This window comes from Triticum urartu, chromosome 6A, assembly GCF_056163025.1.
Source record: "Triticum urartu cultivar PI428250 chromosome 6A, HENAU_Tu73, whole genome shotgun sequence".
Classification (NCBI taxonomy): Eukaryota; Viridiplantae; Streptophyta; class Magnoliopsida; order Poales; family Poaceae; genus Triticum; species Triticum urartu.
In genome coordinates, this window is record NC_141878.1 from 315044658 (window position 1) to 315064507 (window position 19850).

Genomic DNA, 19850 nt, shown 5'->3' on the forward strand with positions numbered 1-19850 from the left:
TGCTGCTGATAAACTTAAGCCTGATGGACAATAGTAACCTCACACTTAGCTGGAAGAATGTGACAAATCTAGTGTTTGTATGGTTGGCTACATATCGTTCTAGCGTTATTGTCTTCAATCGGATGTCATGAGAAGTGAGAAAATCCCGGTGCTTACGAATCCATTGATTGGTTATAACATTCTTACCCTGTCATCTTGCTTAAATAGACATGAAGATTGAAAACAGTTAAGGTCTAAAAAAAGAGTGTCGAAAGAGCAACAACTAAATGGTTAATTCTAGTACACTATATGCAGGCTTCCAATGTGCGTGACATTATCACGTTTATATACAACTTCTCTAGACATGGAAAGCATTGCACCAAGCCAATAATCTTGTTGAGATCAAAACTATTCATTTGGATATATAAGATCTTGATAGAATCGAGCACCATTGATAGGCTATCCATGGAGAAACTCTTCATTGAGCATAGAACATAGTATTAGTAAAAAATGTGTACTCCAAAATGATATATAACTGATGCGCAGAACTTTAAACTGCAGTGTATGGTTAAATGTGTATATTATAATATAAAGTACCTGAAGAACTATGGAGCCAAACACCATATTGAAATGAGCACAGACATCATGTATTACACCCAAGGTCTCCAGTTTAGGCGCAGAGAGGGCGGTCATTTGCGACACTGAATAACTAGAATCAAGGATCAACCTTTGAAGTGAGGGGGCATCTTGGATGATGAGCTGCCTTCCATCAAAAGAAATTCCAATTCTGACAAGGTTAGGCAACTTTATTTGGAGACAACCGATTCTAACTGTGAAAACAAGCACCAAGCACTCCAGGGCAGGGCAACTGGAGTGGATGATACTATGCAATGAGGCCTCCGATATACGAACCCGCACAAGTGAAAGTTTCTTGAGAAATGGGAGTCGAAGGTTTAGTAGGTAGCACAGTGCAAAGGTGGCGGTGTGGAGAGAGGAGGGAAACTGTGAGATGGACATCAGTGCTGATGGTACAGGTACATGGCGTTCGATATCTGGTAGTTGATTTCCAGGAGAATAGTAGAACTCAAGAAGCTGTAGTTCTGTGAATTCAGGGGATTTCAGCCAGGTGTCCACCGTGAAGGGCATGCTATGCTTGCTCAGGTAGCATGACGGGATGCAGAGGCTTTGAACGGAGCCCTGATGGGAGGAGATAATGGCTCTGGGGATTTCAAAATCATTGAAGAGAGATAGCTGAAGACAGTCGAGATTAAGGGGCACGACGTGCCATAGAGGGCGCCATCGAATTGAGAGGACTTGGGTGCGGTAGCAATCCATGTTGGGGAGAAGCGAGATGATCTCCCCAAGGACGGCGTCCGGGAGATCTCTAATGTGGTCCACCCGAGATTCTATGGGTTCCTAGGATCCGGTGGGGGCGGGGTCGCCGCTTCTCCCCACACTGCCGAGTGCGGGATCGACAACATGCGTCGACGCTGGTGGGAGCCTCATCTTCTTGGAGCTAGGGTCAGCCGACTCCATTTTCCTCGAGGGCGGCATGTCGCGCTCACAGATTTCAGCAGAGTAATGAATGATGAGCCTAGTTCTAGTGCGAGTGAAGAAGAAGGGGAGCTGGAGTTTTTCTGTAGTAGTGAGGAAGAAGGGGAGCTGGGGTTTTCTGAAGGAGTGAGGTGAGGAATTTGGGGGTACTAGTGGAGCAAGCTGACATGAGGTGGGTGGGAGTGAGGAGGAAGAAGAGCACCCAGGTTTTTTTGGGGCGTTGTGTTGGGTGTGGGTAGCACCTCTCATTAAGTAAATATATGGGTTTTGAATTGATTTTATTATTTACTAGGGTGGATGGGTTGTTTTGTCTTGGGCCCAGAGAAACAATTACTACTAGTACAGTGGAGACACTCTACAACTACCCAGAAAAACAACAACTACTAGTAAAGAGGATACACTACCGCTTGTGGCTCCTCCTAGGTCATCGAAACGTCTCCCTCTACTGAATGCCATTTTACTTTTGTTCACCGACATGCAGGCCATGCCGCGCGCGGGCCCAAATGTCGTCCAGCAAATTAGAAGGTAGTATGCAGGCGGAGAGTCACCCCGGTCGTAGCGCGGTAGTAAAGAGCTGTCGTATCACAAAACCCCACCTCCCCGCACTCTATGTTTGACGAACAATGCAACAAGAATTTCACTCTTCGTTGAATCCCCTTCTCCCTTACCGTCTTCAAGAAATCCAACACTCTCATCTACCACTGTTCTTCTCTCCCAACGAAGGGAAGGTAAGCGGATCTATGATATTGGTATATTTTCATTCAGAGAAAAAAAGAACTTTTGCAGAGCAGTAACCGACCCTCACTCTCTCTTTTGTTTCATTGTCATTGCGATTGTGTTTTCCTTTTAGTGGTCTCGTAGTATTCGTCAGTTTCATGATGGACCAGGGAGAACTAGGCAAAGATCTGCCGATATTGGAGCAGACGCGGGAGGCTGATCCCCACAAGACAGAGAGCTCCAAGAAGATGGAGGCAGCCACCAAGCCGACCCCAGATACACTCACGGCCACTACTGAGATGGTTAACGCCCGTTTGAGGTTACAACCCCCGTGGCACTGCAGGAGCAGTTTCCCCCCTTCGAGGATGTGTCCTCCCACCCAGCTGAGCTGTCCAAGGTGATTTTGTTCTATGCCGATCTTTATTGCGGTTATTCATCTAAGTATGTGGTGATGAATAATGCAAATTTTTATTAGCTTCATTGCCATGCTATACAAAGTGGTTTAAATAACTTGTGTTTCTTATACTAGAAAGTAATTCAGAATTTGTTTCTGTTTCAATTAGAGCCTTGATCCAGACAAGGATTGTGTGGTTGTACATGTCACTCGCTATGAGGTGGATGACTTGAATATATGCACTAGGAAAACAGAGTTCTTAGGCTATTGGATCATGGAAGCCGTCTGCACTTATACCGATGTCGACTTGTATTCTAGCCTCACTGTTGTCAAGCGTGTTGTCCAGGGTGTACTGAAGCAAAAGAAGTTCAAAGCTACTCCTTCATTTGTGAGGCATACTGTTCTTGTCAAGCTTACGCATGAAGATGATGAGGCATGCGTCCACAAACAAGTTTATGAGTGGAGAGGCCATAAGGTTATCTTCATGAAGGTTCACATGATTGAATTGCGGCCGGACGTCCTCGATGATGTTCATGGCTAGGTCCGTCTTTTGTCCAGCCCAAATTAGATCGAGGCATGAAATAGTTGCCCCAACTAGTGTTTAATAGTAGTTTGGATTGTGTCTAATTATCCGAACCTTGCCTATTATCGAGCCCTCTGGGCTAGTACTCTGTTTGAATCGGTCTATGGGAACTGCTGCTACTTTTCTGTGCCCGTGAATCATGTGAGAACCATCGTAATTGTTGCCAAAACACATACATCCTCACTAGTTTTTTCATTAATATGGAATGGTAAGACATAAGGTGTCCCAGTTTATCATGTGAGCAGTGTGTGTTTGATGAAATAGAGTACTTGCTTGAGAACTATGCGCTAATGTATACATAAGTACTTGTAAACACTATTGGTGCTACCCCACTTGTAAACAGTTGTGCAAAACACGTCACATTGGCTCAGCTCACTTCAACGCTAGGCTATCGACGAACTAACAATCAATAATCTGTTGTCTGACATATAAGCAACTACGTATCTTGTTATAGTGGTTCATGCAGTTAACTGAGGCGACAATGTAAATTCCAAACATTCACACACTAGTCCAGTGTTCATGTGGAACACTCACATTAAACTCGGCTTCATATAACACTTGAAAAGCTTAAGTTAAGCAATATAGGAATACCTAAAAACTGGTGGTTAGAGGACGACAACTTGGAATAGCCATCTTATTTTGTGCAGTTGTACTAAATCTGAGGTGTGTACTTTTGATTGCGCAGATAGAAAGAATATGGAGACAGACAACCCTGTTTGCGCAAATACAAAATACAGTTATTTAAACAGTGACAATTATTTGCAGTGGCATATGATTGACAACAACATCTATTGTGTTATAATTGGCACTAGATTAACAGTATGAAAGTGCCCTTAAGTAAGTAGCATCACATCACATCAACACTGCCACTAGATTAACATGCAGAACAATAGCATTAGTATTACTGTCATGAGAGTAGCACATGGTCAGTAAATGTGCAATCAAATTTGTGCAGTTCCACTGGGATGAAGCAATGTTAGCGGTGTGAGATTTAAGTGTAACTACAAAAACACAATTCATGGGAAATAAATCAAGACAGAAGAACTTCATAAAATGGTGGTGGCATTGCTTCAATATATAGACGGCACAAGACCATTTCTTATAGTGACAATAGGTGGCATTGCTTAATGCTTCATGTGATTTTACATTAGCGGTAGCAATATGGGCGTATGGACAACATTGGCATAAAGTGGTGAGGCAGATGTGGTTGCCGAGAGCAGCAAACACTCAGGCATCATGTCTGCATTTATCCCATTTTTATCTCCTTGACGACATTTTCCTATGTGACTACAGGAAATCTAGACCTGCTCATTCTCATTTGTGTTGTCCCCCAATACCCCTCACTTTCTTTCCTTTTTCAACCAAGAGACAGGTCCACTTCCCCCTACCCTTCGCCATCCACCATGCTTTCTTCGCCTTTTCAACCAAGAGACTGGTTGGGTAGCCAGTATCTACTATGTTCCCCCATTTCCTCTTTGAACCAAGTCCTAGATTCATGCTACAGCTTTCCCACTTTCCTGCCTATTTGAATCAACTCCTAGATTCGATCGTATGAAATTGCTTTACGTCTAATAATAGTAGAAGTCTAGGTGGCTTTGGAACAGCCGACGGAAATAGAAAAAGATCCACATGCAACCACGTGGGGAGCTGGGGTAGTAGAGCAAGGAAGGTTTCGAAGGAATATATACTTGAGGGTCGTCAGCATGTGGCGAAGACGGAATTGGGAGGCCGCATCTTGGCCACAATACCGCAGGGAGGAAGAAGGGGTCGGAGGCCCTCCCGAGCCGGCGCTCTCTCAGAGAGAATGGCACAGCCGCCAATCAGGATGCGCAGGCAGCCGTTGGTCTCCTCCCTCGTCGCCGACGACAACGTGAACGATGCACCTACATCCCTGCCGAGGTCGAGGTGGTCCAGCCGGATTTGTGACCAACCGTGAGCAGAGAGAGAGAGTGTGGCCACCTATGTCTTGTTAGATGAGGAGACCATGAGGGAGTGAAAGAGAGGAACCCTGGTAAAGCAAGCTCTAAGGCTCCTGCTTATATATATATAGATATATAGTGGAGTGATATTGTTGTACCAGCTTCAAAAAAATGCGCTCCTACGTGTATCTACGAGTGGGTGTGAGAGAACTAGTGCGTGCGTGCACCACTTCTCTTCGTGAGCATACAATATACTATGCCCAAAGAACGTTCGCCACAAGAGTAATATTATAAGTGTGTGATGTGTGAGCTAAAATAAAAGGTGCGCGATGTCTTTTGTTTTTTAGAAGTTCTGAGGGTAGGTGTGAAGAGCACATATGTGTGTGACGTCTACCTGCAGATAGACGGTGGGTGCGAGAGGACTCGGGAGAGTCGTGACTTGTGAGGGTGCGTGTGTGCGTGAGAGAGAGGGGGCATGTGTCAATGCAATGCATGTGTCCGTAAATCATTATCCAAAAAACGTTCGCCACAAGCCGTTTCCTGACGAACACTGTAAGAACCGTTAGATCAGCATCTAACAGTGTCAGTTTTTCCATGTCATTTAACAGAGCAGCCACTCCTCCTACACACAAATCTTCCACGTGAGTGTTAGCAACTGTCGTATGCTCCTCTCTCCATTCCAAAATGCACTTCATATAGCTTTATTGAAAATTCGAACCTCGCAAACTTTTACCAAGTTTTCGTGTACCAAAATGCACATATAGAGTACCCAGTATGTATTATTTCATTCATCTTCGAGAGGTAAATATAAAGATGGGGGAGGAGTCTACAAAGAAAGACCGTCGTATCACCTGCAGCAATTTCAACCATCCTTTAGTGTGGAGGAATATCATAGGAACTCTATATGATATGATTTTTATTGGATTTTTTCCTTCAGAGCCAATTGGTTCATAGGAATAGATTCATATACTCCACATTTCAAAGGAAATAAACATGTTATCATTTTTATAGCTTTAGAGCCACTTGGTTTATATGAATGGATTCCTATACTCCCATAATTTCAAAGGAAAACAAACATTAGCATATATTCAATAGAAAAGTTCCTATGATGTGAACGAAATGACATCTCTTTTCTAATCCCTCCTCATAGGAATAGAGATACATGTCATCTCTAGATTGAATAGAAAAGTTTCTATGATGTGAACCAAATGACATCTCTTTTCCAATCCCTACTCATAGGAATTGAGATACATGTTATCTCTTTCCCTACAACTTCCATGTATACATCTTCTATTCCTAAATAGCTTGTAGCTAGTACAACCCACTAGTAGCTTTTTTCCTAGACATGCAACTATGGCACAAGAACACGTCATGCATGCAAGTCATAAATCACATTGTTTTTCTACTCTATGCATGCAAGCACCACATCATCAATTTGTGCATGTTACTCATAAGTTATTTCTTGCATTAAATTTTGTATTGATAATGTATGTGCTGGTCACGTGCACACATATGTAGTTCACATTCAAATTTTTGTTAGAAATGTCATTACTTTAACTGCAATTCATTTTTTCTCTTTGTACTCCCTCCATCCAGGTGTGTAAGTCATCTTCCGAAAACCAAATAATCCCAAAACACTTTGGCAAGGTACATTAACTCCCTCCTTGATTCTTGTTTCGTCTAGGAGCACTACTGCCATTGGATATCATCAACATTCCACCAGATTCCGCCACATGTACATTATAGGAGACTCCATGGTTGAACTTAAGCATAATGCACAAACCTCAAAACACAAGCACTTCTCCTTTGTTCTGGAATCTTCCTTATCATAATTGCCCAAACTTTTTTTCTAAATGAATTGCCATTATTTGTATTTTAATTCATGCTTTACGATGCACAATCCCATGAATCTTAACCTTTTTATAAAACAAATTAATTTTGGATGAGATGAACTATAAGAACTAAATGAACATCTACATCATGCATATATGACTCAAAGCTTTACATGCAATAGTGTGTATTTATTCATAATTTGGTTTCCAAATATCATGCATTCAATGAATGTGTACCTTACTAGTTTTGAGTAGAGTAGCAAATTTCACGTGGCCGCAGGTATATCAAAATGCAGGGCCCATGCATGGTTGCCTTTCGGTCGAACCTATGTCCACAATTTTTTGTACATATATCTCCACTGGTCCTCGAACCCAAAATGCTGCCTAGTTCCCATAAAACCAAGCAGCCCACACATATTAAGGCATCGACTCGAAGTCAATCCCTCTCCTGTTTACTACGACGTGGCCCCGCACACCGTAGTACTCCTACAAACCCTACCGCCGCATGCATCATCAGTTTTCTTCAAGAGGACGAGGGAGAAGAGGATTTGTAGTGGAGGCGCTTTCAAAAAAAGTATTTGTAGTGGACGCCCCTACCCTAGGGTGCCCTAGGTAGCTGCTCCACGCATCATTAGTTTTCTCTTTTTCTTTATGCTCTTGCACCCTAGAGTGAAATGATGGTTGCTTCATTTGTCTAGCTTAATGCGGGAACATCAAGTATAATAAGGTGATGTGAGCATGTTGTAAGGATTTAAATACTATATCTTTCCTGACTTGGAAGAGAGAGAAGAGGAGGGGGAAGAGAAGTGGACTGTAGACTTACACCCGACTATAGCACGTCCTCCAAGAAGCTATGTGAGAGTGTATGGTGGGTCATATGATAGAAAAGTAGTACTTCCTTGTAGCCCACTACTATACGTGTTGGCTACTATATTGGCTATAGATGACATGGCGAGATGTTATAGCCAGCAACGGGCTATATTATTAACCATGCTCAAAAGGTGGGGCTTTATGATTTGACCCCTGATCGCACATTTACTACTACTGCGGCGCTACGACCGGGGTGCCTCCAAGTCCAACCGCTACTCCAAAATGTAATTTGGTGCATCGCACATGGAACAAGATGGTGGATGAGCCACATGTCGGCCAAAGGGATCCTGTTAAGTATGTTGCCATTTCATGTCTAGACAAGATCCGCATCCTATAGATACAGCTAAAGGAAATTAGGCCGGCATCCTATAGATTCTACTCCACCATCCTACCAACAAGATCCGCAAGACAACACAAGGCTGGACAGTCAACATAGCTGTGTAGATGATGAGAACATCTCCCCTACTCCACCATGACAGGTGCTTGTTCTAACTCGGCACTATTATATGTGGTTGCATGTTGCGTATGATGTCTAGCTTGTATTGCTTCTAACTTGGTTGAATTGCATCTGCTTAGTTTACACATAATGCATATGAATATGACACCTGTTTTTGTTTCTAGAACATACGTGTAGATGATGAGCACATATCCCCTACTCCACCATCACAAGTGCTTGTTCTAACTTTGAACTGTTATATGTGGTTGCGTGTTCCATATGATGTCTAGTTTGTATTGCTTCTGATAATTTTGAATTACATTTTCGTAGCTTACAACTTATACCTGCAACGATCACTTACCCATAAGACACATTTAACTTGGAAGTGTGATGTAGATTGCATCTTACATTGTCTTCTAGCTTGTACTTCTTCTAATTTCTTGAGACGGCACTTACGACGAGACACTTTTTACCTGATAGAGTGATATTTGTTGCATGTTCATATGGTTCTTGCTTACTGTTTTTTCATACATATTCCATCCTCCTATCGTATGTCTGAATATGCAATACTGTCTTTTTTGTACATATTCCATCCTCCTATCCTGCGCCTGCCTTACATCAAAGTAGTGTTCGTTTGTATCATGCATCAACCAGTTATGCAGAGCTAATTTTATTCATCTTCTTTTGGTTTTGACTTCATAAGGCAATATCAGAAAATAGGAAGGAAAAGAGTAAGTTAGGGGATGTTGGTGGTCCTCCGGACCGAGGCATACAGAAACTCTCTAGATTTGCCACTGCTACTGCTAATGAAGTTGAAGTCCCAAGACTACATGATGAGTTCATCTCCCGTACTGCACCATCGCAAGTGCTTGCTCTAGTTGACAGTGTGATAATTGGTTTCATGCTGCATATGTTGTCTAGCCTGTATTTCTTCTATTTTGATTAAATTGCACCTATTGAGTTTATACATTATACATGTGCATATGACATGCCTTTCTGTGTCTAGAATACACCGCATCTATCAATCATACCATGCTTTTACATCCAAGTATTGTTGTTGTGTATTCCGCATCAGTCACTCATGATTGGACGCTTTTAACATGGCAGTTTGATAGTGGTTGCATCTTGCATTGATTTCTATGTTGTACTGCTTCTAATTTTTCGAAATGCCACTTATGACAAGACACTTTTAACTACGCAGAGTGATATTGGTTGCATCTTTCATATTGTGTCTAGCTTGCATTACTTCTATTTTCTTGAAAATCCTTCTGCTAAGTTTACAGACATCGTAGCTGTGAATATGTCACGACGTCCTGTTTTTCTTACATATTCCATCCTCATACGGTTGTCTTACATCAAAGTATTGCTTGTCTTTATCATGCATCAATGAGTTCTGAAGAGCCATTTGATTCTTTTGTGTTGTGGGTACGATTTGACATGGCAAAGTCAAAAAAGATCGAGGGAAAGAATATAGTAGGGAATGGTGTTACTCTTCGAGTGAAATGAAAAAGGATCTGCCCTCGAGATTCTGCTGGTACTTATAGTGCAGTAGAAGGTCCAAGTCCACCGGCTAAATCTACAAACACAATATCACCTGCTCCACAAGTTGCAGCATCCGCTTCAACTGTACCAGAATCTCAACGAGTTACTTGTTAGTTTGCTCCGGAATTGGCCGATTCCCAGGCCGTCTTCACACCTAACACTACTTTCGAAGCACTTCTGGCACAAACAGGACTTGGCAAGATCAGCTGAACCTCATGAACATCAACACCAAGACAGTACCTGACCGAGTCAAGTTGTAGTTGCATGCTCCTTTATATGTACTCTCACAGTTTGATGTGCACTAACACTTTCCATATTCGTTGTTCCATATTAGGTGCACCCATGGAATATCCTCCTTGTTGTAAACTTTGTGCAGATGTTTAAGCAATAATGCATCATTTTGCACACCAAGATTCAGAATTACCAAGCCCCCCTTATTGTTGGGTCTGCAAACCAGAGGCGAAGCAGCTAAAGAATTCCCAGATTCCTATCCATATTTCCTCCATAAGCATTGTCTCTGTATCCTTTCCAACTGCTTCAAAATACTAGGGGGGATTTACAGGCTACATCAGAAGAAAATTGGCATTGATGACATAACAGAATTGAGCATTTGCAATCTTCCCCCCTAGGGCTGAAACCATGAGCTGGCAGTGAGCCTCCTCTCCATGCAATCAACTAGGGGCATGAAATCAATGATCTTGGACCTTGTTGTACCCATGGGCAGGCCAAGATAAGTAATGGACATTGTCCCAATTTTACAGCCAAGAACACCAGCCATACCTTCTGCTAAATCACTGTCCATATTTATTAGAATCATTGAAGACTTCTGGAAGTTGATTTTCAGCCCTATTGACTATGAAAAAACATAAGAGCTTCCTTTAGCACCATCAACTGATCTCTCTAGGCAGGGATAAAAAGAATAGTGTCATCAACATACTGCACTATAGGGAAATCTGGATCATGTGATGGAATTGTTAAAGAAAGAAGCCCCCTTTGGACCATGTTATTTAACACTGGAGAATATCTGCTGCAAGAACAAATAATAGAGGAGACAAAGGAGCCCCTTGTCTGCCCCCGCATTTGCATTTGAAGTGTCTGCCAGGAACTCCATTTACCATCACATAAGATGTTCCAGAAGATAAGAGCTCTTTGACCCAGGATATCCATTTCTTGGGAAACTTGGCCTGCAAAATGGTGAGAATAGCCTCATGCTCTATATAATCAAATGCCTTCTCAAAATCCAGCTTGAAAAGGATGGTGGACCTCTTGAACTGCTTGCGTTGGTGTATATACTCAAAGATCCAGGCAAGACAATCTTGAATTGTTCTTGTTTTAATGAACCCATATTTATTCTTGTGAATACACCTTAGGATCTCCTGTTGAAATCTGTTGGCAACCATTTTTGTCAGCAGTTTAAGCCCAAAGCTAGTAAGGGATATGGGCCTATAATCCCCCACCCCCTCTGACCAGTGAGAATTTTACACGTGGAAAATCCCCATTGGTCAGATATAAAGTTGCTCTAAAATGATGGCAAAACATCCAACAATGATAACATAACAGCATGGAACAATAAAAAATTATAGATACATTGGAGATGTATCATCCGCAAACAAAAAGGGACGATGTGCAGTGTTTCTCCATTCGACGGCATCAAGGCAGCATGTCCCGATCTGCGGTACCCGTCGTTCTCTCTGACCAAGCTCCAGCGCGGTAGGACTTTCCCCACTGGCTCACTGCCGCAGTATGGACAGATTCCGGCCACCGGTGCCCTCCTAGATACATCCCGACCACCCCCAGGTACAACTTCCTCCGACCTTGCTCTACTGCCCATCTTCCCACGTTGACGCATGTGGAAAATCCTGCATGTGGATCTTCTTTAGTTCTTTGATTAAAATGTATTCAGATGGTGTACTTTCAATCTTCACTACAAAAAATACACTTCCCTGATGATATGTGTTTGTCACAGTAGGTCACGTTTTCTGTCATGCATGTACATCCATGACGATTTTATGACAGAATCAAGATAGTCATACCTGTGCTGTTGTAGAAGTGTTCCATGACATTACCAAAATTATCATCACGGAAGTGTCCACTTCCATGATGATAAATGGCGCGTCATGGAAGTGCTTTTGTCAAGGGTAACAGACACATGGCATCCACCATACCGGGTCACCGTTAAGCTATCGGGTCCGGTTTTGGATCTGATAACCCATTAACAGCCTAGACCAATGGGGATTTTCCATGTGTGAAATTCTCACTGGCCAGAGGAACCACGTGTCAGCTCACCATTGGGACAGATGTCATCCACTCATTGGACCAAAGGTACCTATGATACGTCGATATGTGGTACGGCCAAAAAGAGGCCCATTCTGGTGAAAAGGTCGGTCCATTTGACTTGGTCAAAAGGTAGTGGGCCGGCCGACGGAAAGCCGGTTCATGACCAATTCGTATATAGCCCATCTACGACCGTTAACTCACAACCCATTACGGCCTATCTGAATTAGGCTCAGTAGCGTCATATGGGTCGCCAATATTCCAGCCCATTGTAACTTCCGGCCCATGTATGGCCCATGACATCTTTTATCCCAAATGAGGCCCTTTGTAACTCTTGGCCCATTAACGCTCCTTGGTGAAACTGGCCCATAATGAATAGTGTATCTCTTTATACCCATTAGTCACCCATTATTCCATTGGGCCGTTTCCAGCCCGTGTTATGTTTTGGACTTCTCAGGGCCCATTTATTCTTAGGCTCATTTCCAGCATTCAGTTACATATGGCCCATTATTGGCCTTTTCTGCTTGTGGACCAAATTTAGCTCGTGCTTACCATCGGCCCGTTTGAGGACCGTTAATCCATTTGGTTGTTTTCATAGCGTCATGAAATACGGCCGATTAACGATGGCCCATTATGGTTGGCCCATGAATGGACGATTCCAACTCTAGCCCGTATACGGCCCATAATGTGGTCCGTTATTGGCCCATGTTCGGCCAATCGATCATACGGCCCATAGTAGGCCCATTGATGCTACGGCCCGTAGAAGGCCCATTGTTTCTATGGCCTGTAGAAGGCCCATTGTTTCTATGACCCATAGCAGGCCCATTGTTTCTATGCCCCGTAGGAGGCCCATGGTCACTGTAGTTAATATGTAGCCCATGGTTATTGTTGCCTAGTTAAAAAATAAGTTATTGTGGCCACTAGCAAACCGCGGAAAAAGAACTGCACTGACTACAAGCAATCAAATAAACAAGACAATAAGGAAATAAATAAGCAAGAAACTTATGCTAGGCTATCACGGCTATTACACGTATTACATCCACTGGGCATCAAAGTTCGCCACCAGTGCAAATATAGGGAACAAAGCAGCATATCACATACATTGGTTGTCAAAGTTGGCGACCAGTGAAAATAAACGCCACAGTAGAACAAGTCCAAAATTGAAAGCACTCAAAAGAGCTCAAGAAACAATATCCTGGGTACCCATAATGCTGGCTAGATGCTTAGCAAGCTTATTAACTTTCTCTTGTTTGGCGCTTAAATCCTCCAGCGCTTGCTGTTGCACCAGAAAGTATGCATCTGAATTCTGCAGGGACTTCCTCAGTCCTTCGGCTTCGTGTGTGAAGTGTCAGATGTGGGGTTCCGGCAAACCCTTAAGGTTCGACCACTGGGGTGCACGTGAAGTCTTTCCTTCCTACCAATCTACGCCCTAGCTCACAAAGATCTCGCGGACGAACTCGACGAACTCAGAACACAGAAAGATGCAAGATTTATACTGGTTCGGGTCACTGTGGTGGTGTAATACCCTACTCCAGTGTGGTGGTGGTGCATTGCCTCTAGGCCTGATGATTAATAGTACAAGGGAAGAACGGCCTCCTCAGGTTGAGGTTTTCTTGAGCTCGGTGAGCTTGTTTGTGTGTGGGTGGTCTGAATGATCTATCCCCGAATGATCTGTGCCTTTGTGATTCGTCCTCTCCCCTTCACCCTTTGCTAAGGTGGTGGCTAGCCCTATTTATATTGGCCCTGGTCCTCTTCCCAAATATCGAGCGGGAAGGGAGCCAACAATGGCGGGCTAATTCGAAGGGGGGCAGCTAGTACAAGGTATCCTGACAAAAGTGGTCTTCACCTGCCAAAGGCTTTGGTGGTGACGCCGTCTTGGGCTCCATGATGACCTCCATCTTGCCATCCTCCTGGTCTTGGTCTCGTGGCACCAATATAGCAACCTTTGCCTGATGCTTCGGTACTCTTCGCCTGCGTTAGCACCAAAGAGGAAAAACGGATGCTGCGCGCGCTGGCGCCAGCCTGGCACCCGCCTGGTGTCGTGCGTCATGGCTCACGTCATGAGGGTCTCGTGAGGTTTCCCCCACCTTGATATCTCTGCTCCTCGTGAGTCTGCCTAGCTAGGCTACTCCCGAGGAGGTGTTGCATCGTCCTCCTCGCGAGGCTTGGACCCCCGCGAGCGTCTTGGATGCTTTGTTGGTGAAGATGGGCCATACGGCCTGTAGGCTTAGCCATGCCGCGGACCGCAGGCAGGCAAGTCTGGGGACCCCCGTTCCCAGGACGCCGACAGTAGCCCCCGGGCCCAAGGTGCGCTCGGGCTTGGCTTCGCAGCGAAGCCAAGGGCCAAGTACGGAGTGCCGTGGGCCCCAAAGCCTGCGGCCTCGATTGACGCATGGCGGTTGATTGGACGTGGGCGCCTCCGCTTCCCCATGCTGCCTTGGCAACTGCACGACTTCACAAGTCCCTGCGACATGCGAGGAAAACCATCATTACCTGCGATCATGGGAGACGCCGGTTGGCATTCCCTTGCTATAAATGGGGAGGGGGGCGGAGCCCCCGTTGCCCATCTCTTTCTCGCTTGCTTGCTTCTTCCTCCTTGCTCCACTGCCAACAACAATGGCGCCCATCAGAAAGTTTTCTACCGATGAGAAAGGAAAGGCTCCCCGCGATAATCTGGGGCCTCTTCCACCGAAGAAGAGGTCGATCCATCGCTGCGATGAAGCGGCGATGCAGGTGGTGTCGAGGCCTTGGTGCGAGCGGCCTCCTCCGGGGTACCCGCTGCCCCTGTATGCCCAAGCCCAAGGCTCGGGAGGACGGAGTGACAAGCAGCGCCGCCCACGCCGCAACCAGGGTCGCCACGCCACGGCGACGCGCGCGGTCACCCCGGGAGTTCACGCCGCGGACTCCTCGCGTGAGTTGGTGCTGTGGGCGCTGATGCCTCCGTGCTCCTGGATCTGCTTTCCTCTGTTCTTCTCCGACGTGATGCCGCCGAGGGGGCCTCTCAAGCTCTGGCTGCAGCACGCCGACTGCAGCGCCCCGGCGACCGGAGCGGAGATCGAAGCGGTCCCGTCCGGCAAGATCTTCATGATGCGCGGTTGGGGCGAGATCGCGCGGGTCTGCCGTGCGAGGGGCTCCCTCGCGATCCACTTTGAGTTCGACGGTGCCTCCACCCTCCTCTTCAAGGTCTTTATGTCGAGGGCCGCCGCCTGGAGTGCTGCTCCGGAGAGGATAGCGAGGCTGATGCACGCCCCACGGGCGACCACTCCAGCAGCAGCAACCCTTTTGAGTCCAGCAGCTCTCCCGAGCTCTACGAGACTCCGGAGACGAGCGACGACAGCTACGTGCCCCCAAGCTCTCGCCGCGCTCGTAGCAGAGCTGCGGCGTCCGGCCGTCGACGCCAGTGATCTGGATGGGGTTGGCATCAGCCTCCCGTGGCCCACAGTTGATGATGGCGTCCATCATGGAAGGATGTAGATAGGATTTCCCTTAGTATCGGCTTTTGTTTCCTGCAATGAATCATTAATTACCCCGTGGGGGCATGTAAGGGTCTGTAATGTCCTTTGTGCTTATCTTCCCTGTTATGAAAATTTGATGATGGCATCCACGCGATAGCTTGTTGCTCTACGCTGACAGGTACCGGCCCCAGGTAGGCTACAGCCGTCGTTGGTATGCCAGATCGCATGCCGTGGTCAAGGCCAGGAGGTGTGCGGCCCGAGGTCCAGTAAGAGCCCCTGAGGAGTGATGCTCAGGAGGTCCCCCTTAGCGCTCAAGCAGCCATGGTAAGGCGAGAAAGGGAGTTGATGTGGCCGCAACGGGGCTGCGGCGGCGTGAGTGACCATTAGGCCCAAACATTTAGCCAATCTGAGTGCGGGACTTATCTCGTTGATCTCGTGGCGACTCTTGACGTTGCGCTAGGGCTGCGCGCCTACTCGTGCGGCATAGCTAGGCTGGCCCATACGAGTTTCCCTCCCCTCATGATCTCCTTAGTGCTCTACGTCCTCATGTCCCGGCCCTCGAGTGAGCTCAGCCGCCGCTGGTATGCCAGGTCGTGATGCCGTGGTCAATGCCAGGGGGTGAGGGCTGGAGAGCCAGTAAGAGCTCTTGAGTCACGATACTCAGGAGCCCCCCTTTTAACGTGCAAGCGAATTGCCCAAGAGAAAAGCATACTCGCGGTGCTGCCTGCTATCCTTCCCACGGAGTCCCTGTGAACAGGCACAAGAAGAAACACGGTTTGCCGTTACAGCTGTCAGCCTGCCTCTGGTTGCTCTAGATGAGGAGAAGGCACCGAGGGCCTGGTGAGGTGACGTGCACGGGGCCTGCCGCGAGCCAGAGCTCGACCGCTCAGATTTGTCGGCGTGGCAAGGACGGACCCATGCGCCAGCGTCATGCCTGTGCGGAGGCCCCGGGGGAGGCGATGATCGAGAAGGTGATAGCAGTTGGTAGGTTAAGCATGGGGAGCAGATCATCTTGGATAAATGTAGGAAGGTACACACTACTCGAATTAGGCACTTTGCCATCTGCCATGGAAGATAGCGAAGGCACGGACGGTGGATGGCAAAGGGCTTCGCCATCTGCCAATAGATGGCAAAGGGCCTGCTGAATAAACTCTGGTAAAGGCTTCTTTGCCGTCTGCTGGTAGATGGCAAAAGAGCCTATAGCCTTTGCCATCAGCTGGCCGATGGCAATGCCTGAGGAACGGGGTTAGCCACGTTAGGAGGCTAACGGCGTGCTTTGCCATCAGCCAGCACATGGCAAAGGCTGCAGGCTCTTTGCCATCTGCCAGCTGATGGCAATGGGTGCAGGCTCTTTGCCATCGGCCAGCTGATCGCAAAGGCTGCATGCTCTTTGGCATCCGTCAGCTGGTGGCAAAGGATGCAGGCTTTTTGCTTTCCGCCAGCTGATAGAAAAGGATGCAGGCTCTTTTCCATCTGCTGGCTGATGGCAAAGAGAACAAATAGGCCAGACGAGCGCTTCATAGGTTGCTGCCACGTGGCCTCTTTGCCATCTGCCAGCGGATGGCAAAGCTCTTTGCCATCAGCCAACAGATGGCAAAGTGCCTATATTGCGTCATTTAATTTTGTTTTTTCTTATATCAATTCATTTTCACAGAAAATCAAACATATATATATATGACCAATATAGCATATTCAACACATATTACCAATAGTCATGAACGCAAATATATCCAGCACAAGTTACCAATAGTAGCAAGTTTCATCCATACATATACATAGTTTCATCAATATTACACAGTTTCATCATAGGTAGCAAGTTTCACAAATCAAAACAAAAACTGAAGACAAGCACTCCATCAACCCAAGCTTCCGTGATCTGAAGCAAATCTACAAAATGGGAAAGAAGAAAGTTAGAAGAAGACTAGAATAAGAAGATTATTATGATGCAACTAAAATGTGAAGATTATTATGATGCAACTTATATCTGTAAAATAGGTCATTTTGGAGCTAAGTATGGTTATTATGTCATTTTTGAGCTAGCTAAGCATACTAAGTCATTTTGGTGTAAAAGATGCTAAGTAAGATCATTTTGGAACTAAGCATATATATTATGTCATTCTAGAGCTAGCTAAGCATATTAAGTCATTTGGAGGAAAAAATGCTAAGTATAGGTCATTTTAGAGCTATCCTAGGTTAAATAGGTCAATTTTGAGCTACCTAAGCATATTAAGTCATTTGGAGGGAAAAATGCTAAGTATAGGTCATTTTCGAGCTATGCTAGGTTAAATAGGTCAATTTGGAGCTAATTAAGCAAAGCACTTGGCAAAAATTACCGTCAACCCGTAGGTGAAGGATCAGGGTTCTTGCTCGCGGTAGTGGTAGACACAGGAGGATCGGGGTTCTTGCTCGCGCCAATGGCAGACGTCGATGCTTGTCGGGAGTTATGCTGCGCCAAATGAAAGATCATTTGCAATGTCTCGTTAGCATGATACAACTCAAATGTGAAGACTAATAAGTAATGTCCATTGAAATGAAACTCACCATGTCCGCCGGAGCAATGACTGGCATCGACGGAGGGGTCTGATTGTTCTTCTCGCACATGGACTGCAAATTTGGTTTTGATGAGTCAGTCATATTAGTTACTAATGAAAGGAACATTGCATGCATGATTTAGCTAATATGTAGAAGAAACTTACCGCGAAGAGCTCGTATATGGCCCGGTTAGCCATGTCGTTCTGGTTCCTCTCCTCCTCCAAAAGCCTAGCCGTCCTCTCCTCAGTCTCCCTCTCCCTCGCCGCCACTTGCCTCCTTTCCTCTGCCAGAAGCTCCTGGGTCTTTGCTCTCTCTTCCTCAATAGCAGCCTGCAAAACCACTCCTTTTTAGCATTGTAATCATCGACGGCCGCACACATAATGTAATGGAGGAAAGGTATCTGATTCTGTATAACTAACCTTGATTTCGAGATCCATTGGCCGTGGACGAGGCCTTATCTCAGGATCGGAGCTCGTCTGGCGCCTCTTGATCTACGGGAGAGTGCTAGTACAACGTATCAGTCCATCCCCAATGGCTAACAAGCCATGGTACCTCCCGCCACCAGATATCATCACCAGCTCTGGATCAATAGGCTGGCTCGGGTTAAAGTCCGGCCCTATCCTCGCCTTCCCCTCATCTTTGTACCTCACGAGCTTGTTGTGGGAGGCGCGGTTGGTGAAGTTATTTGGATCATCGAGATCAGACTCAGAGAATGCCTTGGCCTTCTTATACGGGGCACTATGGGCCATGGCATATAGGTCGAACAGCTCTGGCACATCCGTCTTGTTGTGCTGCGCCTAAAAGAGAGGAACAAAGTATTAGTTAAGGGCTCAAGCTAGCATGAAGACTGAATTTGCATGAATCATGAAGCAAACCACATACCAAGTTATCTCCGTACTGATATAGGTTGACGCTGCCTTGATGGTGTGGCACACCGCTCATTTTGCCACGTCGATCCTTTGCATTGTTGTGGGTGGATAGCCATTGGGGAGAGCACCACTCATCCACCAACGCCTCCCAACAATCTAGCCTATCTGCACACCATCTCGGGGGCACCTAAGTTAAGTAAGAGAAATTTGAGAGCTACGCCTATGAATCAAATCAAGGAAACTAAATACAAGGCCTTAACAATAGGTAATTACCTTCATGTAGTTATCCTTACTCAGATACTTCGTGCGGCACCTCGCCTTGGACATCCTAATAACAATCGAGGCAAAGTAGTCTCGAGTAGCCTGCGTCCGAGCCCCGTTCTGCCAGTTTTGAAGTAGCCGCCTACACTCGGCTTCGTTAACCTGAGTCGCGGCCTCCTCCTGTCCCTCAGCACACCTATAAAAGGTCTGCAATCAAACAAGAAAACACGGATTAGTACAATCACTAGGGTTGCAAATCAAACAAGAAAACACAACATAGACGAGAGAGGAAAAATTACCCAAAACGTATGAATCACAACGTCGACCACCATGTGGCACTCGACACTGCCGATCCTCTCCCCCGGCGGGGCCGGGGCAGCCAAGTAGTGCTCCCAGGTCATTCCTAGCTCTGGAACCTGGCCCTCACCGGGCAACGTGACCCACCCCGGCAAGCTCTGGCGACAAATCACACCAAGGACTGTGTTGGGTCTGCGGAGACCACGACCGTGTTTCCAAAACCTGCAGTATGACAAGGCTTACGCATTAGATATTCAAAGAAACGTGAAGGCAAAAGGTTAAAAAAGAGTAAATGCACTTACTTCTCCCCATGAGGCGTAATCAACCACCTCTGGT

General features: G+C 46.0%; 1 protein-coding gene across 1 annotated transcript; it reads right to left on the reverse strand.

Moving 5' to 3' along the window:
* Nucleotides 1-17890: 17890 nt before the first annotated feature.
* Nucleotides 17891-18884, reverse strand: LOC125541681 (uncharacterized). The gene is made up of 4 exons (XM_087526683.1): nt 18507-18884; nt 18252-18416; nt 18097-18159; nt 17891-18001 (listed from the first exon to the last, which is right to left on the reverse strand). Exons 1-4 carry the CDS (start codon nt 18522-18524, stop codon nt 17891-17893), a joined length of 357 nt encoding a protein of 118 aa, XP_087382809.1. The 5' UTR covers nt 18525-18884.
* Between the last annotated feature and the right edge of the window lie 966 nt (nt 18885-19850).